This window comes from Heptranchias perlo, chromosome 13 (assembly GCF_035084215.1).
Source record: "Heptranchias perlo isolate sHepPer1 chromosome 13, sHepPer1.hap1, whole genome shotgun sequence".
In the NCBI taxonomy this organism is placed as follows: domain Eukaryota; kingdom Metazoa; phylum Chordata; class Chondrichthyes; order Hexanchiformes; family Hexanchidae; genus Heptranchias; species Heptranchias perlo.
This window is the reverse complement of record NC_090337.1, coordinates 46,541,386-46,566,301: the sequence shown is the minus strand read 5'-3', so window position 1 is coordinate 46,566,301 and position 24,916 is coordinate 46,541,386. Positions and strand designations below refer to the sequence as shown.

The following is a 24,916-nucleotide window of genomic DNA, read 5'->3' as shown; positions in this document are numbered from 1 at the left end:
CTGCCTGCTTAGCTGTAAATATCCGCATGTAGTAGCTGCATGACCACAGCCATCATCAGCAGATTCGGCTCTGCAGGACTTCTCTGAGGCACAACCAGTGGCCATTCATAAACATTTTTAATGCACTTTGTGCCGATTCATACAGATTTAATGAATATGGTACGGATTGACGAAGAAGTCAATATTGTTCGATTGACTCACTTGATCAAAACCATACTATGTGCTACAAGTACTCTGAATACAAGAGACAAGAACTTCATGTCACAATCATTAGCTGGATTCATATATGTGCAAAAGAGTTGTCTTTAAATAAAATCTTACCTCTTAATATTGTTGTTCACTTCTTTACCTCAGCTAAAGTGAACTTTTGGTTGGTAGAATAAACATAACTAAGCAAAATTAATATTTTTATACAGTGGCTAAACATCAGCATTTAACAAATCAGTGTAATCCAAGGCATTCATTCGATACCCACGTGCCAGTGCATTTTCTGGGGCAATCAAGGTACATTGTAAAACTGAGAAATATTCAAACTTTTAGGTCCTTGTTCCTTTCTAATCAATGCTTGTCCTTTTGTTAGTGCATCTCATTAAAACTGGCTCAGTGTAAATCTCTGTGCCTTTTAAATGTTTCAATTTACTGCACATTTCAGTGTGCAACTCATAGACCTATACAAAAAATATTTGTTGTCTTAGGCATGTATGTATTGATGTAACAGCTGTATGTCCTTTGGAATCGATCCCATTGAGGCTGTTTAATATTGATCATATTGCTAAAATATGTCAAGAATTAAAAATTAAGAAAACAATATGATTAATGGTTTATCTATCAACAATGCAACATTTAATGGCAGCAAAAGCCAACAACTAACATAATTTCTCCTCTGTCCCTTAAGATAATCTAAATCCTTTCACCTTTGCATTTGTGTCCAGTTATAACACTAAAGATTAAATCCAGTAAAATCACTTTTCTTGTAATATTTTAATTCCTAAACAGATGCTGTTCTGTATATCTTTATATCCAATTTATACTAGTACCTGAAGTAAAATTGTTTGATTTACACTGCTTCTCACAGTAGCACAGCAACTATTAGTGATAAGGCTTGCTGCAGGTGCATTGGATCAATTCTTGCTGTGCATATGAGACAGCCATTCACCTCAGTAATCTATGCAATGCAGTTTATTTTTGTTGCATTTAACATTTATGAAATTAAAAGGAATACTCTGTATCCTCCTTTGTTCCAGTTGAAGAAACTTAATATTAACTCTGTGTTGCATGTTACATGATGATTTTTTTGTGGTTAATTACTAGCAAGTAATTATCTAGCAAAATGTTGCTACCGAAGGAAATCCTTGCAAATGGCAATGTGGTAAAGTTTATTTTAAAACACATAATGTGGCTGTAACTCTTGTGCTAAAGTTCTTTACTGCAACAAATAAAGCAGAAAAGGGAATATAAACTCCTTTTGTTATAAATTTTTTGCATTCAAAATATGAGACCTGCAAAACATCTGATTTGAAAAATATTGTGTTGTGAACTATTGACACAGATACACAAAGCCTTGCTAATGTTCCCTAGCAGTCAAATGCCTGCTGGCATAAATTTACTGATGCCATCACCATGTGGCATTACACTGCAGTGCCTCTTGAGTGATAGCAGCATGAAATCTACCTCTGGAGGGGTGAGATTTCACACTGGTAATTAGACAGGGTTATGTGACCAATTTTGCTCCAGAATGGAATCCACACCAGGTTCCATCCTAATTAATGTGAACAATAAAAACAATTACTACAGGTTTTCTTTGCCCCCAGAATTTCAGAATATTTATAACTTCTCATCATGTCAGAATCTTTATTGAGAATTGCTTGTTTCTTCCGTTCATGAATTAACAGCCAAAATTCAATTAATTGTATTTGTAAAACCCAAAGTGTGGAGGAGGAATGCTTCAGAGCACTTAAGCTAGGGCCCAAATCACCTTAGTATGCATGTACACCCATACTTAAATACATTTTCCTTTCCTCTTCCTCCTCCTCCACCTCTCCTTAAGGTGTTAACTTCTATTGAGTTCTGATCCCCAACCGTGCCTCACTCACATGGCCATTTGTCACGTGTGATCCTAGACAGTGAGCGTTGACAGCCTATTCAACTGTGTAGAGCACTACAGCCAAGCCTGGTCCTGTCGTCTCCTGGCTTCCACACATACACATTCTAGTAAGTGCTACTGGATAACCATCAAGGGTGGGAACCCTTGCTAATTTTCCTCTGTATAACCTAGAGGCGCTGAACCAATTGTTACATCCCTACCACCACCCCGGCTGAGATCAGTTAGCACAGACCAGGAATCAAGCTTGGGACTTTCTGGTGTGTATGGCTTAGTTACACATTGGCTTTACAAGGGAGTCATCAGTAAAGATTAAATATATTCTTAGTGGGTAGGTTAGTACTGGATGATTTTGTAATTCAAGTGACATATCTAGCACATTATATTTCTAATTATTTTCCATAATTCTGGTGTTACAAAACACAGTTGCCTCATTCTTTCCGGTAAAGGTACAATAATCCTGCAACTAGCTGATGTATTGAACTTCTCTTGGTTAAAATTACCTCTCATTTTTTACCTAAAAAGAACTTGCATTTATATAGCATCTTTCACATTTGTTGCTATGTAGATAAAGCACATTAGCTAACTTGCAAAGGCCAATGAGAGAAATATCCAGCTACTCTGGTGTTGGTTGAGGACGCCAATGCCAGGAATTTCCTCGGGGATTCCGCCGGCCGATCAGCCCAACCTCCGAGAAAATTCCCAGCGCAAGAGAACGCCCCTGCTCTGGGATCTTTTGCAACCATCTCATCGGGAAGACAGCACCTGCAACAATGCAGCACTCCCTCAGTACTGCAACGAAGTTCTAGTCTACAATTAAGCCACGTCTTCGGCCACTCGCTTCCTGAAATGATATAAATGCTTTGGTTTTACAGCATTCTTAAAAAAATATCTTATTAAAGTGGAAAGTTTATTTAATCAGTACCAGTTTCCTAATATCCCAAAATAGGCTTTTGATTTCAGGAAAAAAATATTTGATGCATATTAACTTCAAATTTCACACTAAGTCTCATACATTCTAAGAAATTGTAGTCATTGTTAGACTGTGCGAAACATATTGCGCCGCAGAACTAAATGAGAACATGTGCTGGGGCCATTGTTTTTAATTTTTTATCTTACCACCACAGATATGATTCGTTTGTTTTGCTGTGATTTTTGTGATTAACTGATTAGCAACCTCGTGTGATTGACTCGACGGGAAACTGCCCGAGGAGTGGTAACAAGCTTGTCATTTTTGTATCTACGAAATATATTTTATTTTAAATCACTTATTTTGAAAGAATTGCATATGAAAGGTAGAATTGTGTACATCTGGAGAGCAGAATCAGCGAAGGGCTTCTATTTACTGCAAACCGATTTACATGGCTCCTCCAATTAGCCATAGACCGATTTGCAGCTATGGCCCATTTCCTCGTGTTTCACTGTTTGTCCTAAGGGAGTCATCATAACGGCGCATTTTGTATCTTGTTGTACGTGAAGCAAGATCCTTGTGATTAGCTCCCCTCCTCCCCGTCCAACATAAGTACAAATCACCCGTCATCTACTCTCAAACTTGGAGCTCCCAACACTTAGCTTGTCTCGTCATCTAGTGTATATTTTTACAAGAAAAAAAACCCTTATCTGCATGGAATCACATTTTCAATCTAATTGCCTTCTCTCATTCGCCCTTACAGTCCCTATCTCTGTTACTCCGCAAGCCACTCGCACACACCCAATTTAAGGAACACAACTGTAATTGTAACTTTACATCTAAATATTAAGATAGGGGCCAGGAGTCGCGTGTCTGCAGTACACAGTTATCAGCTGTCAGGAATTCCATTACTACATGAACCAAAAATGCTTCGGCTCGTTCAAAACTTCCCACATTCCGCAAAACTTATTTCATCTTGTCCCCTCTCACAGCTTTACTTGTTAGCTCGATCGAACAGCAGCCCCTGCGAGAGAGAAAAAAAAGGGGACAGAAATTTCACGAATTTGTGCCCCGGGCGAATTGGGGGCGGGTCGGGGAAAGATGAAAGTGAGAAGAAATAAAAGGCTCGATTTTAATCAGCTTTAAGAGGCTTCGGTCCGGGTTTCTGATTGAAATTTGGACCTGCGCATGATTGCGGATAAATCGAGCCTGACCACGCCTGGAGCTCCGCGAAAACACTGTGTCCCATTCAAACAGGAGCTGGCAACCTCAGTCACTTCAATACACTCTTAAATCATTAAATATAACCCCGAGAACCAACAGAAACATTTATAGCACCCCATCCATGTTTAAAAAAAGGCTAGCAGGAAGAATTAACAAGCACGAGGCGATCTCAGCAAGAGGGTCCTGTATTTAATAATTCTTAATTGATCCATTTCAATTAAAATCTTCAAAGATGCAATATTATAGATCTCACGTAAAACTGGCAAGATCACGGCTTCCGATATTTTTAAAGTTCGCCTAAAGTTACCTCCCGTAAATATAGACAAGTTTTCACAACTTTTTAAACATTTCTTTAATAAATTACAAATATCTTTTGAGAGGTGTTCTGATCTTGTGAGTAATGTGCGTCAGTCACTTTAGATCTGTACAAGATGTTGCGCATAAATGCAAAGAGAGAGGCCTCCTCGAACTATTTAGAAGTTAGAAGCAGCAAATTGGCGCACCCCATGGTCGAGTGCCTAGTATCATGGTGTGTAATCATGTCACTCGGTGAAGCTATGAAATGTTACCGAGGCGTTGGCGAGGGGCAGAAATCTCCAGTGGATGGACAGTTTGTTTACTTATGGACTTTAGGTTAATTACAACCTAAACTGTTTGCTGAAAAGATTAGAATGTAAAGCAGGCATTTTTTTTCTCTGCCAACACGTTTTTTCCCTTTAAACTGATGACGCTGAAATGACGAGACGGTCCTAGAATAAAAGCTCTAATCTTTTACATATCCCGAACAGCAATCTTTTGCATAAAAAATAATACAGTAATATGCAACGGCTGAGCTTTAACCTATTTGCTATAGGAAATCATCGCCATTCTTAGCAGTTTTCTTTCCTCGCCTTCCAACCTAACGCCAGCCCCTAAATCAAAGCCTTAGCTCAATCGAATGGTGCCAATTGTATTTTTTTGAATGACAGTCGGCATCTTACACGTCTAAAAAGATGCCAAAAGAAACATTTTGTAGGTGAAAATGGCTAGTTTTCCACGGTGGAGAGAGAGTCCATAAAACTGCAAGGACTGGCTGCTACTGGCGATCACTGAATAATTCATCCCTCATTGCAAGCCCATAATGTCTTTTCTCAGCCTTTTGTTTGGACGGTTTCTGTTCTTTTTTTCCCTGAATTACAAAAAGGTTGCCTTCTTTTGTTGCGACCAAGCTGTCACTGGCATAGGCTTTGTCCCTCCAAGCCTAAAGTGTAACTTTCAATGGACTCACGCTTCTTTGTTTTCCAAGTTCATCTCCAAGTGTGGATTGTGTATTCAAGGACCTCTTTGTATAGCTGGAAAAGTTGTACAAATGTTTGACCAGCTCATTTGGTCGTTTTTGTCTACTCAAGATCCTATTTGCAGCGAAATTCGGGCAGGTCTATGGACTCCAGCAACAAGCGACACTTTGTGTCAAAGCTTGTGCGCAAGGCTAATGTTAAAAAGGAATTAAATTTATACACTCTTTCCAAGAGTTTTCTAGTCTCTCTTTTTTTTATATAAATTCGATGTTTTGATTAACAAAACATGTCTTTGCGAAAAGGTACTTTGTTAGCGAAAAAAAAGATAATCAAATCGCAACAATGCCCAACAAGTTAAAATGAGGCGCTATGATACCTTTTTTTTCTTATGATGATCCATAAAGGAGCTCGTTAAATACACATCCAGGACCATTCAAATGGCAAATATGGTATATTAATCAGATCAATAAACACTGCGGACTACAAACGAGCTCTCACGCTTCATGAACCTGGTCACAGGCAGCTTCACCGTCGCCTTCAGTTCCGTACCAGTCCCATGGAGACTGCGCCACTCATTCGGAGCCACTTTTCTGATGTGATTTAACAAATACTCAGGGAATGATCATTTTCGCATTGCACATAGATATTATCAAAACTGCTGTAGAGTAGATAGCCAGCTTTTAGCAAGTAATTTAAGGTACACTTTATTTTACTAAATAGTAGTTAATATCTTGTAGCTGAAGTCTACATACCTCTCATCAAAGTATGTTACAAAATATAATTGAAGGATATATGGGGTATGTCGGAGTTCTGTTTAATTTCAGCAACTTAATCTTGCACTATTGGTTATGCAAGAACTCCACAACCAAGTATGCGATATGCCATTTACATTCAAACGTTGAACATCGTTTGACAACCCTTCAATCACAATTAAAGTCTTATTTGAAGCCGTTAAAAAGGATAATTGCGATTTTTAAACGTAACTAAAATCAAAGCGCATAACGTGTATAAATGTCCCCGAAGTATCTTCGCTAATCCTACGAAAACTGAACAACATTCCCGTTTTTTTGAAAAACAGTCTCGTTTAATAACCATAAATAAAGCATGACTTTGCGTATAGCATCTTCTAAAAAAAACCGGGAGTTGCTGATAGATAGGGTGAAGAAATTAAAGTGCAGTTAGTTCGCAAAGGGTTAACTCGAGTCATCCCCTAACTCCCAAGAAAGAAAGCAATCTGCGGAGTTTCGTTAATTATGCCTGTCCCTTGTTTCTAAAGTGTTACGGCGTACTTTTCAGTGACAGCGATGTTCTATGTGTCCAAAGATACAGAAGGGAAATGTTGAGTGGGTTTCACCGATACTTCCTGAAATTCAATCTATGGAAACTAAACAAATACTGTGAATTTCCAATTTCAATGCAATGTTAGTGACCATCAAACATTTATGTAACGGACACTACAACTGATTTCTTTTAAATTACAACTTTGAGTTGATTTAAAAGATTTATATAACGGTATAAGAAGATTTCTTTCATTTTGCTGTTTGTACCAGATGTATCTAGGACAAATTCACATTAAATTGTTTTTAGCTCGATTTTTTAAAAATCTCGTTTCTCATAATTTATAATTTAATGTTTTCTTAGTATTAGAAAATTAAGGACTTCACTCGAATCAAATCAGCACTGGACTATCTTAAATTGTCAGGTCTGATTGAAACGGAATCAGTTAATTTAGCCTAGTTCTGATCAAAAACCGTGCTAAAAAGGAGTGATAAAATTTAGTCCGGGTATGCGCACATTACAGAAAGTATTTATTTGTCTCCTTATGTAACGCATTTATCGTTACGTTTTCAAACTATACAGCAACTTTATATCGGTATACTTGTCCGTTTAAAAGAATAACATCTGATGTTAGTTAATTTAAATTTTGTTGAAGGTTTTGGCAATGATTTTTATTTGAATATTTGAAATGGTGTGTTCATTATCAGTCCGGATTTCATCTTTGAAAACGGGCTATTAGATATTTAACGGGAATAAAGATAATGGAAATTACAGGTCTTGTAAAATACTTTAGCTACAAAAGTTTAAGGAATGGCTGTAAAAACCAGTTTAATTAATGATTGGGATTTGAAATCGACACTAAAATCGCTTTCTAGTTCTCGAAATTACAGAAGGTTATTAGTAATGTGATTTGACTGAGTGTATTTCCACATGCTCCTAACACTAAGGGAAATGTACTTACATGTTTACATATATTACCTGCGGTCTGTGTTTGATTTCTGTGTCTTTGAATTTAACAGGAAATTAGTAATAATGAACTAAAATGCTGCAAACAGACGCAAACTGTTGATTTTCCTGGTGGAGCTGACTCACTGTAAATGGTACTATCGCTTTGTAATAATCATTGAAAACGGTCTATACTGATAACCTTTGCAACAATATTAAACCTATTCCTCTGAACAACATTCCCGGGAAGTAAATGAAATTGCAGTCAGATGGTAAACGTTGAAAAGCATCTCTTTATCTTTGTCTGCGCACAGTGAAGCGGCAAACTAGCAACAGGTTGCTGTGCTGATAAGGGTTGTCCAGGCTGGATATCCAACTTTGATATCGCCGCCCTTTGCTAAACTTTTTGAATTGTTTTAACACCTTGGCGTAAACTTTACCACCTGAACAAGCTCAATAAAACTCACAGGGCAAAACAAAAGCAGCACTTCCGTCCACTTTCCCTCACTTCGGGAAATACCAGAACCACAAAACAAAGCTAAGGACACCAAAGCATTTACAGCTTGAGGCAACTGTGCTCGTGGTCATTCTGTTGAATCCGTCTAAGGGGGAGCGTGATTGTTGCTATCCCCAGTGTGGGGTATATGAACTTCCATCCACATACTCCACATTAAAGTCGGTTTTTTTGTTTAACTCTGTACGAAAACCTGTCCTTTTCCATCTAAACAGGTAAGTCATACAATATTTAATAGCTCTGGGATTCCCTAATACATATCCATAAAAATAAAAATAAACCGTTGACACAAATATTTAATTAACACGTTTTAATCGCTAAAAAATATACATCTTACCCTTGTCTGCCAGAATCCCGTCTATACTGTGTTTGGTCTTTTTATCGCCATCTTCATATTCCTTTCTTTCACACTCTTCCTCTTCGTCTTCTTTCTTTCCGAATCTACTCCTTAGAATGCGACTTATTGAACTCACTTGTTTGAAAGAATTTGTTTTTAAAAAAATTGAACAAAATGTATTACTTGTTTTAAATTAAATTTTTACCTTCGTACAACAAAACATCAAAGAGTATATAATTCAATCTTTCGTTTCGAATTTCGAGTAAAGCTGTTGTATTTTACTTTTCTCGATACCTTAAAAAATCAAATGAATGTATTCATTCAAGGTGAACCTTACATTTCATGATCAACATCTTCACAAAAAGCACGTTCAAATTCCTGCAATTACTTATTTTCTCTGTGAAATATATGGGGTATGATTTCAGTTTGCAAAATTGTATTCACCAGTACCATATTAAATTGTTCCCTGATGTTCCTAATGAATAATAGCATTTAATTTTAAAATACTATTTAAATATGAGGCACTGAAGTCAGGAATCTACTTGAAATAATTTGTTAACACCATGAGGTATTTTTGCTTTGTTATTAGTTTGTGCAGCTGAACATATATTACATTTACAGACAATTCCAGGCTTGGATGAAACAAGGGTAGTTATTTCTACATGTTAATTACAGTGTTATTAGAATTCATGCACTTTTTTTTCAATTCACACAAATCACAAATATTATACCAACCTGAGGGAATGGTATTTCGATCACACATGCCGTCTTTCAACAACTTATCCCGGATTTCCCAGCTAAACATTCCAGGATTCTCTTTCTTGTATTCTTCGATCTTTTTTTCCACGTCTGGTATTGCCATTTGCTTTATTTAATATGTTTTGACAGGAGAGAAAAAAAGGAGGTTATTTACAACATTGTTTCATTACGACTGGAAAACTAATCTGACGTGTTTCTTATTTGCAGTCATATTCGGATATGCAAATCTGAAATAAGCTGCGATTTCTTTTCAATTTCCAATTATTCCAGATATAGCAGTGCTGCTCTAACAATTCCTTATACATGTCCTGGAAAAATCCAGTTGCATATACATATAACATTACATAAAGCAAAACTAAACTCGTGATGAACTTTTCAGATTTAATATGTAATTTGCTTTTATTTGACCATATTCCCCCTCTCTCAGACACACACAAGTTGTTACTGATCTAGACTTTTTATTTTGTGAAGTTGACTTACAGTGAACGAAAAGTCAAATTGGACAAAAAATCTGGTGCATACGCTTTAATGATTGGTAACTTTACTGTAGATCAGTACTTGAACTTTGCAGCCACGTTTACTGAAAATGTGGTGTAACTGTAGTACAATTTCTGTGTTTAATGATCTATATTACGATAATCGCTGGTCATTACAACCTGCGTGTTTAATTGTCTGTGACAAAACCATCGACATTACAGATTAAACCGCGAATCAAGTAATAACGTGCGTTTTCTCCATTGTAAACGAGCTTTGTACAAGGTTGACCATCTTTCTCAACTGCAGTATAGCAAAGTGGAGTTTACTCTAAAAGGAACCCCCCCTTTTATATTAGTTTTGCTGAACTGCATTTAAATTGGTCAAGATTTCTCTTCACCTCAGACGTCCTAACATGAAACATCTTCCACCAAAAAGTTCATTAAAATTATAAGTTTATGGATCTACATAATGAAAATATCAAACAATGTTCAAGTTTTTAAATATATATATCAAGTGAAATATGGAAACTAAACTGATTATAATTCTGATACTTAATAAATCCAGTTTAAACACGTTACTAAATTGAAAATTATTTTTAATTTTGTTCTTTTTGTAATATATAAATTGTGAATCCAATATATAAATATGCTACCCCTTTGTAAACTCAGGTCTTTTCAGTTAACGAAATCTCATTGTTACAGTATCTTCATTATTTTTTTAGAGATTATGTTATACTGGGTTTTGGGCCCCTTAAAATACCTAACATGCTCCCAATTTCAGATGATCTAATTTTAATACCCTTTTCCACAAAGCATATTGAATAAACGGAATTAAACAATATAACCATAAAATACGAATCTGTCAAATTATATGTTCTAGAAACTTTTAACCACATTTAAATGGCAATGAATTAATGAATAAAACTCCAATTACTTGCAATATCTTAATTATGACAAGTATTTGTGATTATTAATCTTGTTTGTGTAGGCACGAATATAGATGGGGCACATTCTGCAAATTCGGAGGTTGGTTTAGTTTTTAAAATGATACTGCAATCCTCAGGTGGTTTTAGTCGATCTAACGTGCTTGTATTTGAAGTGCCTATGAAAAACACGCACATATAGTACCACACACTTTTTGTAGATGAATCTTAACAAAGTCTTTCATGACACTGTTGGCAAGCATCAGCTAAGTTGTAATACATAAAGCATTTTATCAAATGACTGAAGGCTTTAGTCCGACTTACCCTAGGTTTGCTCCCAGTGGCCCCAGGTCTGATGGAGCCCGTCTCCTGGTATCTGCAGAGGATTTTAGAGACACAACCGTGGGAGACCCTCAGCTGCCGGGAGATGACACACGGTCTGATGCCGTGATGGGCCATTTCCACTATCTTGTGCCTGATGTGATTTGGCAGAGGCCGGCCGTTTATAAAAACTCCTCCGAGCTGGTTCACTCTCCCTTGACCTAAAGGCGTTGACACTATTTGCAGTAAAAATGGCAGCATTAATAAACCCGTTACAATTTACCCTAGCACATAGACAAGTGAAGAGGAAATCAGCAGATATCGCATCAATCCTAAGAACACATCAGTCAACGGAGGTGTTTATATATTTTAAGGGATTCATTTGCAGGAAATATACTCAAATGAGACTTGCTTGTTTCAGAACTAAAAAGTAAAGACCTGTTCTTGCCTGTCACTTTACAATAATATTTTAAATTGTACAATAAAGTTTGGACTAAATAGTTCGGAGTTCTTGATTCATATCGTTTTAACAAACGCCACTTGAGCCCTGTCATCACAATACTTAAATATACATTCAGCTTCCCCCTTCACAAACACTTTGTGCAAGCAGAAAATTCCACCGTTACATAAAAAAGATGCAATTTAAAACAGCAATTCATTAAGCCGGACGCAGCCTCCGTTTACAGTAGGTTATTGAGGAACTGATCACATAGCGTTCTGCATGTAGTTAAAGAGTAACACACACGATTGTAAAGACAAACTAAACTCAAGATATTGAAACCAACAAAGGGGATTTGTTTCTGTTTGATTTCGCAGTTTGTCTCCACCAACTTTAACGTGTCTCTATTACATGTCATGTACCAACAAAAGTTCAAATTGTAGTAGAATCTACTTACTGGATATACTGAACATGATACTTGGAGAACGTACGTTATTGATTTAATAGAAACTTTAAAAAGGCCCGCTCCCCAAAAAGGCCAATACAGCCCCAGTCACATAAAAGCCATTATTGAGAAAGTGCAATGGCTCACAATGTATTGTCGTTGCCTCGCACAGGGGAGTTAAGGTTCTGCGTGTGCGCGTTTAAACGGTTTATTTTCTCTCTTTAAAAAAAAAAGTACCATACTAGAAAACGAAAGAGTACTCCGTCAGTTAAAGCATGTGAAACTCACCTTCTAGTGCGAATCCGCTGCTGCGAGGGTAATTCTGTCCCGGGGCTGGCCGCATCATTCTTGGGACGGGTCCAGCCAACGTGCTCATTTTTAGACACGTTCAGTCCCAGATTTCCCTGTGGGTTGTCGAAGGGGAGGAGGGGGTGGGGAGAAAAGAAATGACCACTTTTAGGTAAATCCACTTAGGCCAGACGACTTCGGGGAAGCTGAATAGTAGTTTCAATTCTTCTTAGCAGATGTGATACCCCAAACGCTTAACCGACGGGGAAAAGAAAGTTGGCTGAGATTTTTTTGTTGTTGAAGTTTCTGAAGTTGGTGTTGATGTTGTTTCGTGTGTTGTTCTGGTATGTGTGACAGGTACAACTGTGGTCCAAGGGCTAGGAGTTGTTGTGGTCACAGCCAGGAGTCGATGGGACGGTGACCTGGAGAATTTATCAGTTCTTCCACCCCTGGCTCCATCGAGACCCTTGCCTTCTGATTGGCGAACAGGCGAGATTCTGCTCTATGGAAACGTATGCTCTGATTGGCCAATCCCTGCAATCTTCCTTTCCCATCACTGGAAATATGATTTTTAAATTAAAAAAAAGTGAACGTGCGGTTGCTGCAGTAATAGCAACCTGTCCTATTGCCTTTCTAACATACGACAGCTTTCACTCATTATCTATCACAGATCTAAAAATATGCACCATTTTTTGAGCAGATTGCCTACAGGGCAATCTCTGTGTTTGGACTCAAATCAAGAGCGTCTCTGAAGGCAACACATCATTCTTAGATATGCCAAACTATTACTAGTAATACAACTCATCAACAATTAGCCAATCTCCCTCTAAAACCAAGTTCTTCTTTGGCAAAGTGAAGTATTTGGGGAGATTGATATAAAGGACAGTCCTACAGGAGCAGACCTGAAAAACATATGGCTCACAGGTAAAAGCCAGGGCACTGTGATGATCACAGACTAATCAAGCCTTCGCATATTCTGGGGTTTATATATGTAGTATTAAGAACCAAGGAAGAACCAAAAAAGAAAGAAATGGTCTGGCTGAGAGCTGAAGCGCCACAGCAGGATATGACGCCAGGACTGTTGTAAAGCCCGTCTGTCCTCAGAGAAGGTACTATTGTCTGAGTCCTCTATTTATAACTTGGTAACTGCCGGTAAACTCATCCTTTACACTCTGATCTTCAAGCACAGCCATCCGAGTGGGCTTTATTTGGAAGTGCCTATTCAAAAAACCCTGTCAGTCTGGCGCGGAACTTTATTCAAAGCCTTAATCAATCAAACGATGAGATAGTTAAGACTACGCTTTGTTTGAAAGACGGTTGCAAAAGAGAAACAACCTCCTTTTGGCAAAAAGTCATCGCTTTCACTTACTGATTCTTAATCTCAACAATTGTTCTCTTATACCAGAACACAATGATTATCCAATGACGTAACAAAAAGAAAGATTAAAAGGAGTCATTCGCTATTATATTAATTCTCCCTTTTAAGTTGTTTAAAAACAGCACTTAAAACAGCATCATCCTATTTACAGTGATCATCCTGTTCATGACCAGAATTAACCCATATTACAGATAAAGAATGGTCCCTGCATTTTGGGATTGAATCAGAGACGGATTACTGTAACCAAATTCCTCTAAACAAATCTCAGTAATTTTTCAAACACTTTATTTCACCTCTGATCAGGAGAATTTTGATTTTTCCCTCTTCCTAAATAGAGGATTAGTTGGTTTTTGAGCGTGGAAATGTATAAATCGTACACGGGCACAGGCCATCCTTCCCTTTTCATTTACTTTATAAAACTGTTTCAGAACTGTACAGATTTTGATTGTGTCCATTTATAGAGTGGATCTTTTTATAGCACGGATTTGAAAAATATCCAAGAAAGGAAAATTGCATTAGTAATGGATGTGACAGTTATTACATATAATAAAAAAATCCTAATTTTAAAGGATTAAATAAATTATTTTAAAAGGCATAGGGATAAAAACAAATACCAGAACTGTCATTAAAGCAACCAAGGGAAATATGGATTATAAAATGGACAATCGAATGTGCCCCAATAATTAAAGGGATCTTCCAGACCAGGTGCACTTTAATTGGATCAGGATTTAGGATGGCTACGACCAGTGACTGTGAGCTACACCAAGCAAGCGTGTACCGTACAACAAAAGTAGATTTTGAAATAACAATATGTCGTTTGTTTCACCTAGGAGAATTTTTGCAAATATGCATCGATTGGATTTTTTTTTAAAACTGGAATATTTTTAAACAAGGCTACTATCGGTCCTACTTAAATAAAATAATTGGAATTTTAAGAGTTGTGCAGTACGTTAATAAAAACTTCGGTGTTTACTGTATTTTTTCACGTCGTTTAATTTTTGTGTGAACGTCTTGGGTTTTGGAGAGAGCACCGTTCACAAATAAGATGTCTTATTCGTAAAACGTCTGCTGTTTCCAATAGAGGGTTAACAAAGAGACAATTAAATCGTTACACTAGCAATGTCTCGTTTTATTATCCATCCGTTCTAAACTGGGATTATATTGTCAATAATAATAATATTAATAATAAACGATGTCTGCACTGTTACATTTCAGCTTTTTATCTTATCCCTTGCAAATATTGGCATTCAGATTGTTCCTTCAGTGAAATATTTACAAACCCAGTTGCTTTGTTTTCGTTTAACATAGCATTTGCCTCAGTAACTCATTAACAATTAATTTCGAACATAATTATAATTATTCGCTGTTTATCCGTTTACGGTTCAAACTATTATTATGCAAAATGCACTGTGATCTTTTAAAACTCTACTAGTCACATAGTTTCATTGTATTGTTTTCTTGCAATCTCTTATCTATCTCAAAAAGAGTTAGGAAACCATTCATTAAACAATGCTACGAATAATTAAAATAAAATTACTAATATGACCGATTAACACATGATGCTTCAAATTAATATATATATCTGGAATAATTGCATTTAAGGAATAATTATGCTGGAAATAACAGACTCAAAAATAATAGCAATTTTGTAGAATTCATTAAATTAATTCATAATAATACATTAGCAAATAGTATAAAAGAAATTCAAAATAAATACTTCAGTTCAAAATAATAAATAATAGTAACAACAATGTTATAGTCTTAGCATATCAGGTATTTTAAGACACAAGATTAACGTCTTCTGTTATTAAATTATTTGATTTATAATAAAAGGAAAATAATTATCACTATTGATATTTAAGAGTTACTTATCAATAACACAACCAATGTGTTCTAATGATGCTGTCAGCTGGACCCCAAGACTGCATTGTTTTATTGCTTCTAACACTATTTTTATCACTATTTATTTCTCCCCACCCCCAACAGATCCCTAACTGCTTCCCCCCAGCCAGAATGATAGACAATATAGGCTGAAAACTTCACCCTATCATTGTAACTGGTATGTTTCTGTTTGGAAGGGATGGGAACAGTTTATCTTGGTGTTCTTCCTACCAGAGATGGAACAATCTGACAAAGTGATGTGTTTTATCCACCTATATGCCCAACAGCTGTCAAAATTCACCCCTTGAATGACACAGATATTCAAACATGTTGCATTTGAATGAAAGTCTCAGGCTCCAATTTTGGTTCTGTATATATATTCAATTTTGAAGATTATTAACAATTCTTTTTTTGCACTCACCAAGGTAAGGAATTTTGGTGCTGGCAATGGAACTTTTTCCATTCAGAAACCCAGTGTCAGCAACACGCACTCCCAGGACACATATAGCACAGCTAGATGCAGAGTAAAACTCTCTCTATTCTGCCGTACCAATGCACTTCAGCCCCAACCACAGAACAGCACTTCCTACTGCACCAGGACAGCATTGTTTTTATTTGCCACTCAATTGTCCTTAGCCCTCTCTCACTGGGATTGTCAATTAGTGTTAAATTAGGGATAGTTTTGTATCAAGAGGCTCGTGCTCTTTAGGAACTAGATTTGAACCCAAATCCCACAAATGAAAGGTCGATATCTATTTAACTGCACTACCCAGTTCTCTATAGAGAGGGTTTTTAAAAATGTGATAGTGTGGACATGTGAGGATCAGAACTAGTTTCTGAAAATGGCTCTACAAATTACAAAACCAAATGGACTGAAGCCTTTGTAGGGGGATATACTAAGAATATAATAATGCATAAAACAAGAAAGGGCAATTTAGTTCATCATACCCATTGTTTCTACAGACCACATACAATTCTCTCTATCAGAATTTCTATCGAACTCACATAATCTTTTATGGAAATATTCTGCAAGTGTGATCTGACTCCTCATGCACCCACCCCCCCCCCCCCCCACCCACCTACCTGCACACTCGCCAAGGTAAATCAAGTGAACCTCTAGGTTTATTCAAGGAAACAATGAAGACATAGAATCAAGAATTTCAATATCTTACCAAGGTACGTTAAGAGTTTGTTATACTATCTCTTTAGTATCATTGTTAAGCAATTGTAGTGACACTAAAGTTGCAGTATAAATCCAGAATCAAGGCCCAAACTGACTCCAGAGATTGGCAATGTGAGAATCTCTGGTGGAGATATTCTTGCATCATTAGAGTTGACACCACATGGAATGCAACTCCAATGTGGTGTCAAACCTGGTTCTTGGACCCCTGGACACTTTATTATCCTAGCAAGAGTTAATTAAAGTGTTTAAGCAGTGAAGTTGCTTTTGCCTATGCTCTCTAAATGTTTAAATTTTAATTGCTGGGAGAGGAGCTCTATTTATGCATGCATGGGGTACTGCATGTCTGTAACCCATTCTGCAGCAATGGTCAGCACTGATTTCAAAAAAGTGGTCAACTGCTGGATTCAATAACAGCAAATCCCACATTGTACCATCATCCAACTGGCTTGACGATTTATCCAAACATAAGAAGGCATTTTTTCATAGTATATTACTGTCCATAAGAAATCTTTGAATGCTTGGTTGCATTTATGTGTATGTAAAACTATCAATGAGCTGTGAAAAAAAATCATACAAAATTATTAATCACGTGACTGGTTATTTATATACTACATTTAGTACTATACATGTGTATGTTTTCAGTCCAATATCAGTAGGTTTCTAATACAACAAGAAAGCAAATATTGATATAGTGCTGGGAAATGAAGTAGAGAAAATAACTGACCTGACAAAAGGAGAACAATTGGGAAATAGTGACCACAACATAGTTAGGTTCAATGTGAAAAAAGAAAAGGATAATGAAAGATAAGGGCACTGGACTGGAATAAGGCAATCGGTGAAATAAGAAAGGATATGGTCCAATTAACTGAACAGTGAAGTTAGCAAACAGATCAGCAGTGGAAAATCTTCAAATATGAGGTGATTAGAGAACAAAATAGATATACAATGAGGGACACTGGGGAGACCAAATACAGATTGGGTGATCACTTTGCTGAACAGCACCATTCAGTCTGCAAGCGTAACCCTGAGCTTCCGGTCGCTTGCCATTTTAATTCTCCATCCCACTCCCGATCTGACCTCTGTCCTCGGCCTCTTATTCTGTTCCAATAATGCTCAAGGAACAGCACCTCATCTTCCAATTAGGCACTTTACAACCTTCTGGACTCAACATTGATTTCAACAACTTCAGATCATAAACACAGCTTCCATTTTTTCGGACAGCAGGTGCTGGTAACAGTTCTGCTGTTACCATTTATAGCTCCTCTAGACCCATCTTTTGTTTCTTTACTTGCCCCATTAACACCCCCTTTTGCCTTGCACCATCATCCCTTTTGTCATTTAATCTCTGCTGCCCTCCATGAAAGACCACAGATCTTCCCCTTTGCTCTCTCTCCCCCATTCCCACTTTCCCTGGCTCTGTACTTGCTTGGAAACTATTAAATCTCTAACTTCTTCCAGTCCTGTCGAAAGGTCCTCGACCTGAAACATTAACTCTTTTTCTCTCTCCACGGATGCCGCCTGACTTGCTGAGTATTTCCAGCATTTTCTGTTTTTATTACAAAATAGATATATGTTGAAAAGGGATATATCAAACGATAGAGTATTGTAGATAAATAAAGAGATTAAAACTAAACTAAAACTTAAAAAGGAGGCATCTGATAAATCGAGGACTAACAATACTAAAGGAAATCATGAGGACTATAAATGACTAGCTGGTAATATAAAAGGAAATAGTTAGGACTTTTATAAACATAGTATAAGTAAAAGAATGGTTAAAGAGAGGGTAGAACTATTCAAGGATGAAGGGGAAATGTAGCTATGGTGGATGAAAATATTAAATAAATATGGTGGAGTTACTAAATAATTGTTGAGTCAATTTTTACAAACGATGAAAAGAGAATGTAGGTGTACTAGAGAAAGATGTGGAATAATTATCAGAGATAACTGCGGAAAAATAATTGGTTCTGAAAAAAAATTAGCAGAACTCAAAATGGTTAAGTCACTGAGCCCTAATGATATGGACTTGAGTCTGTTAAAAGAAGTTTGAGAGGGGATAGCAGGGTGATGACCACAAATTTTCAATCATCCTTAGATATGCAAATTGTGCAGAGGGCCTGAAGGGTGGACAGAGTTCAAGAAGGTAGAAAATGATAAATTGTGTAACTAAAGAACAGTGACTGTAATGTCATTTGTGGGCAAACTCTTAGAATTCATAATATGATATCAAATTACATTTGGAGACGCATGGGATAATCAAAGATAGCCAGCAGAAGGGTCAATTTTTTTTAACTGACTGATTTTATTAGATAAAGGAACTGCGCTACATTTTATATATATGTATTTTCTGAAGGCTTTCGATAAGGTGTCTGAAGGGAAGCTTATCACAAAACTTCAGGCATATGGTATAAGAGGAGATGAGCAGCACAGATAGAAAGTTATTTGATGGACAGGAAACAAAGAGTTAGGGTTAATGGATGTTACTTGTGTTTGGAAAGAACTGGAAGAGGTGCACCCCAAGGTTCAGTGCTGGGTCCACTTTCATCTCGATATATTTAGATCATTTGGACTTAGACACAGGGAGCGTGATTTCAAAATTTGCCAATGACACAAAAATAGAGGTTTGGCAAACAGCGAGGAGGACTGTGACAAGCTTCAAAAGGAAATAGGCAGGTGAGCAAAATGGGCAGAGAGGTGGCAAATGCAATTTATTGTGGAGAAGTGTCAGATCATACATTTTGGGAGGAAAAACAAGGAATGAGAGTATGGATGAACAAAAAGACTTAGGGGTTCAAATACATAATGCAAGTGCAAGTAGATAAAGCCATAAAAGGGGCTAATTGCATTTTATAAGTAAGTACATAGGGTACAAGAGTAAAGAAGTAATGATAAATTTGTGCAAGGTTATAGTTAGGGCACAGTTCCAGTACTTTGTGTAGTTTTAAGCACTCCATTTAGAAAGGACATTAAAGCCGTAGAGGGAGTACAGCATAGACTGATAAATATGATACTGGGAATAGGAAACTAGTTATGAGGAGAGACTTGAGATACTAGCACTATTTCCACTGGTAAAGAGAAGGCTAAGAGGAGATTTAATAAAGGTTTTTAAAATTTTGAAAGATTTGGATAGAGTGGTTAGGGAAAGACCTTCCTCTGGTTGAAAAATCAATGATGACTTTTTTTTATTCGTTCATGGGATGTGGGTGTCGCTGGCAAGGCCGGCATTTATTGCCCATATCTAATTGTCGTTGAGAAGGTGGTGGTGAGCCGCCTTCTTGAACCGCTGCAGTCCGTGTGGTGAAGGTTCTCCCACAGTGCTGTTAGGAAGGGAGTTCCAGGATTTTGACCCAGCAACGATGAAGGAACGGCGATATATTTCCAAGTCGGGATGGTGTGTGACATGGAGGGGAACGTGCAGGTGGTGTTGTTCCCATGTACCTGCTGCTCTTGTCCTTCTAGATGGTAGAGGTCGCGGGTTTGGGAGGTGCTGTCGAAGAAGCCTTAGCGAGTTGCTGCAGTGCATCTAAAAGAGTGACAACAGAGGTTAGGAGAAATTTCTTTACTCACAGGGTTGTTGGAGCATGGAATTCTCTGCCATAGTGAGTGGTTGAAGCAGATTACATCTTTTAAGAGGTAAGTAGATACATATTTGAAGCAGAGGAAGATACAGGACTGCAGAGAGATAGCAAGGCAATAGGATTAGTATTGGATTGCTCCAGTAAAGAGCTGTCACAGATACAATGGGCCAAATGGCCTCCTCTGTGCTGTAAATTTATGTGTCTCTAAGAATATAAAAATCAAGAAAGGGTATTGAGCCCAACTAGGCTACTCCTTTACTTAGGTCAATGCTCAAGACCAGAAAGACAGTTTTCATTTCTGCCCTGCCCTACTGTCAAGTCCACTCCCTATTAATTAAAATAATTTTGTTTAATTCTTCAACCAAGATTGATAACTGTACGAGGTGGCAGTCTAGTGCATAAGATTCTGATTAAAGGCTTAAGTTGTATTTAGTTCACAATTTTCTTTGCTTATTATCTTGGACCTTAGTTCACTTCTGGTTCTGCATAAAGAACTTCTCCAGACCTATGCACTGCCTTTCCATGCATAATATTAACCATTGGACCATGTATCCCTTTAATATTTTTCCAATGAGGCACCGGAGTGGAATCCTGAGTAGTGCATCTGCAAAGAAGGTTGCAGAAAATCATGTAAATAGTACATATAACATGATAACTGTAGTGCATAGAAAAATATACTACTTATCACATGAGCAATATAATTCACTGATTCCATCAGCTTTCATGAATTATTTAGTCCAAAGCCACATGACACTGAAAGTTCCATTTACCACTATCTCTTTTAAGTTCTCAATTTACATAGCCCATTTCTACTTTCCCAAAGCTCTGATCTCATGCCCTCCCTCCTCCCAACCCTAGGCTTTAATCCTTCTTGCATTTCTGCACCAGTCACCCGAAGGTGAGTATAATAGAGCATAGCCTTAAAATAATGTGGTAGCAACTTTAGTTTATGAACATTGGATGCATTTCTATGAAATTCCTTTGTACAATGGACCAGATTTTGCTGTCAAAATAACGGTGAGGCTAATGGCACTCGCCGTTATTTATGCATAAACGGTACAGCAACTTCAGGTGAGGGGCAGATGCACAGTTAAATGTGAATATCCAAAAGTTGCTGAGCGATTTGCGCTGCTCTGGTGTTAGATTTGCGAAAACGGCATTTCACTGTCTGCCTCACCATTGACATGCATTGAATGTCGTCAAGTTGTAGTATTTGCACGATAGATACAGACTAAACCCACCGCAGATATTTAGGGCTAGTAATTACAAGCATAAGTACCCTTTTAATGATGTGATAAGTGTTAATGACTGCCAGTCAACCTGTCTGGCATCGAAAATTAACTATTATAAGTGTGGAGTCTCATTCCTTAAAGTTGTGAATTGTTATAGGAGATTTAAAAAATGTTAAATTATAAAAAAAAAATTTTCTTACTGTTCCTTTCTGTCTCTTTTTTCTCTCTTTCTTAATCCAATCTTTCTTTCCCTTTCTTTATTTCTCTTTATGTACCAGATTTGACATTGAATTCACCCCTTTTAATTCACCCTCCTTCCCAGTCCTTCTGCTGTTTATTTTCCAATCCTTAAATCTCATTGGTTAAGAAGATACCCTGTTGGTTGCTCTGTTCACTCAGGTCCCAGATGTCCTGTTTCCCTCGCTGCGATATTGTCAGCTCGCACTTTCAGCAACTTAGTGGGCAAAAAATGTTTGAGCTGAAGGGTGCAGGGGCAAGTCTAACTAATGGCAGACGCCGTTAGATGCCCTGATACAGCAAAATCTGGCCTGTTATTTTAAGGGAGACATTAATCTGTTTACTTTAAATGGCTTAACATTTCTGTTAAAATAGTGGACAAAGTAATTTCATATAAATGTGTTAAACATTATTGCACTAATATTGCACAGCATAATTTAAAAGCTTGCATCACCACATTTATATTGCTCAGACATAATTCCAAAAAGATAGGAAATGGGCAAGCGAGACAAAAATATGGGTATAAATTTAGCATAAGCTGGAAAAATAATATCGAGTTGACCAAAAATAATTTAATATTAGAGAAAATTGCACGATAAAAGTTAAACCATTAAACAATGACTAATCCAAGGAGGCTGCTAGACCGAAGACATCCGGGAAGGGATACTGCAAACAGAGACCCAGAAAGATATTTACTGCTTAGATCGTCCATCTGAAACAGTATCATTATCAAATAAAGGCAATCAACTGGCGGGTGTACCTGTACAATCCAAGAAACCAGTTTGAAACACAATAGAGGATTTCAAAATTAGGACCAACTTTGGAAACAATAGTCGGAATGGTTATTTGCCATTGCGTGTAAGAGAAACAGTTTGATCTTCTTAATTTCATGACCAATTCTGTTTTTTTTATGAAGTAAAGAGTGAGTTCTAATGACTGTTAGAATAGATATCTTAAATATGGGTATCCCACTATGACATTGAATAAGAATTTTCAACAACCTCAGTGACTGAAGTGTAAATTTATTTTAACCCCATTTTATTTTTGAACTGCTTTCCCAAACCAGTACTGTCCTCCTCCGGTCAGGAAGGCACTGTCATTATTGCCCAAAGATATACAATTAGTGAGATGGGATGGGATCCCTGCAAATTGGTCCTCCCCTGAAAACGGATGGTCTGCAATTGTAAATCAGTCCATTCAGTAGCTAAGCACCAGTGAACTCACATAATGCACTACTTTGAGGATGGAATTGAAGCCAGGGTTATCTTGATGTAACTCCCAAGTTTTTTTGACACTGCAGCTGATTTGTTTTATTTAATTAACAGAAGGCTAGGTGCCTGATATGCCAATTACTGCCAGCAGGTGGCATATGTGCAGTGGGAATATGTTTTTTTGGACTACTTGGACTACTATCAGTAAGAGGAATCCTGGTCAATCTCAGCAAACCAATTTAGCATGGGACGGGCTGTGCCCAATCTGCACAGGCGTTAGTCCCACTGCTAAATTTGTGGGGCCCTTTTTATAGTCGTCCCAGGCAGACATCAAAAGCAGGTTTTAGGCTCCTTAAATATGTAAATTAGGGGCCTAACACCTGTTGAAAAACCCCATTGAGAAATTAGTCAGTGATGAATGGGGCAGAGTCGGGCCTGCACCGCTCAGCCCCCGTGGCCGCCAACTCTAGATATGTTTAAAAAAATGTTGTTAAAAAACTATCCTATGGAGTTGCAATCGGCCTCCCTCCATAGCCCACTCCAATCCTCTCCTCCTGAAACTTACATGAGGGCTGTTGCCGACAAAGCAGGCAGGCCAGCGTTAATGTGCCCGTTCGGGCGAGCTGCCTCCACAGGCACGACCAGTGCCGGCAGATTGCAGCGAATATGTTGATGAGGCCCGAGGATCAATTTCCATCGATCCTCGCTGTACTCGGCTTGGGCACGCACTGGTCGTGCAGCACCAGGTCTGAGCCCAACTAATTTCTAGGCTCAAGCTTCTAATTTTTTTTGCATTTGCAGTCATACTTAGTAATGTTTCGGTCTACCACATTATCTTATGTCAATGAAATTCCAGTGGAGCAAAATTTTAGAATTCCTTTGGTAGCCTTTATTTTTATAAATGTTCATGTCAGGTAATAAACTTTCTTATTTCAGTTTTTGCCTTAATTTATTCTTTCATGAGTAACTAAAGAATAAAATAATTCAGTATGTAATTTGTGTGCCTGTGTTAAGGACTGTATGCATTTCTGTAAACACAAAGTTATTATTCCAGATTACTAATAAGAAGAGTGCAAATAAATAAGACCTTAGTAAATTTGAATGAATTTAACGTGAATTGCAGGCAAAGTGGAACTCAGCTCATACATGTCTAAACAAATGTCCTGTGGCTCCTCACTGATATTAAGGGATAAAGAGTGCCCACTGGACCACCTGAAATGAGCTTGTACCATTTACAGTTAAACTTCTATGCAGTGTAAGATTACCTCCTCAAAGTACTCTCACACCACTTGCCAAAATTCATGTAGCACTTCAAATCAGCGACTTTGAGCCACAATTTATTTTACTGAGATATGTAAGTGAAGGGTCAAGGCCCATAGTGTAGGACACCAGCAGAAAGCATATTGTACTATGCAAAAACTGTAATATAACTGACTTATTATTACAATAGGTTGCAGTCTAAAGTTTTAAGTGCAGTCCTCGAAGACAGCCGTTGACAGGGGGTTTGATCTTTGAAAAGCTCTTGTCTGCTTTCTCTGTGGAAATTCCCTGACTTGTCCCTACCCTCTGAAAATCCTTCCTGAGGGTTTTAACCCTCTGCTTGCCTTTAAGCATTTTCTCAAAACCTATTCATTTTATTATGCCTTTACTACCTATAGTTACACTTGGCATTTATTTTTCTCATCTGTGAAGCATCTTGAAATGGATTTCTATGTTGGAGGTGCTATATAAATGTTATTCTTGTTGAATACATAGGCCCCATGGACCAATATATATTATTGTTACAATAAAATGGAGACAGATATCAACACCAATAACCTGTTCTATGGATCAGAAGCTTAAATTCCCATAACTTCCCAAATAGTTCTTATGCCATCATTAGAATATTCTAAACTAACTAGGCAAAATTGTTAAAATGCAGCTTATTGTAGATATTTAATCTGTAAGTTGTATCATATAATTACTGCATTTATAAACAGGAG

The 24,916-nt window shown here is 37.4% G+C and overlaps 1 protein-coding gene across 3 annotated transcripts in view; it reads right to left on the bottom strand.

The window, feature by feature from the left end:
• Positions 1-12,325, bottom strand: part of pax3b (paired box 3b) — a 74,965-nt gene extending 62,640 nt beyond the window's left edge. For all 3 annotated transcript variants that reach the window (XM_067994685.1, XM_067994686.1, XM_067994684.1), the window contains exons 1-4: positions 12,238-12,325; positions 11,069-11,301; positions 9,322-9,451; positions 8,587-8,721 (exon numbers count right to left, since the gene is read on the bottom strand). In XM_067994685.1, the coding sequence (XP_067850786.1) occupies positions 8,587-8,721; positions 9,322-9,451; positions 11,069-11,301; positions 12,238-12,325 (586 nt within the window). The remainder of the gene's footprint in view (positions 1-8,586; positions 8,722-9,321; positions 9,452-11,068; positions 11,302-12,237) is intronic.
• Positions 12,326-24,916: the final 12,591 nt, after the last annotated feature.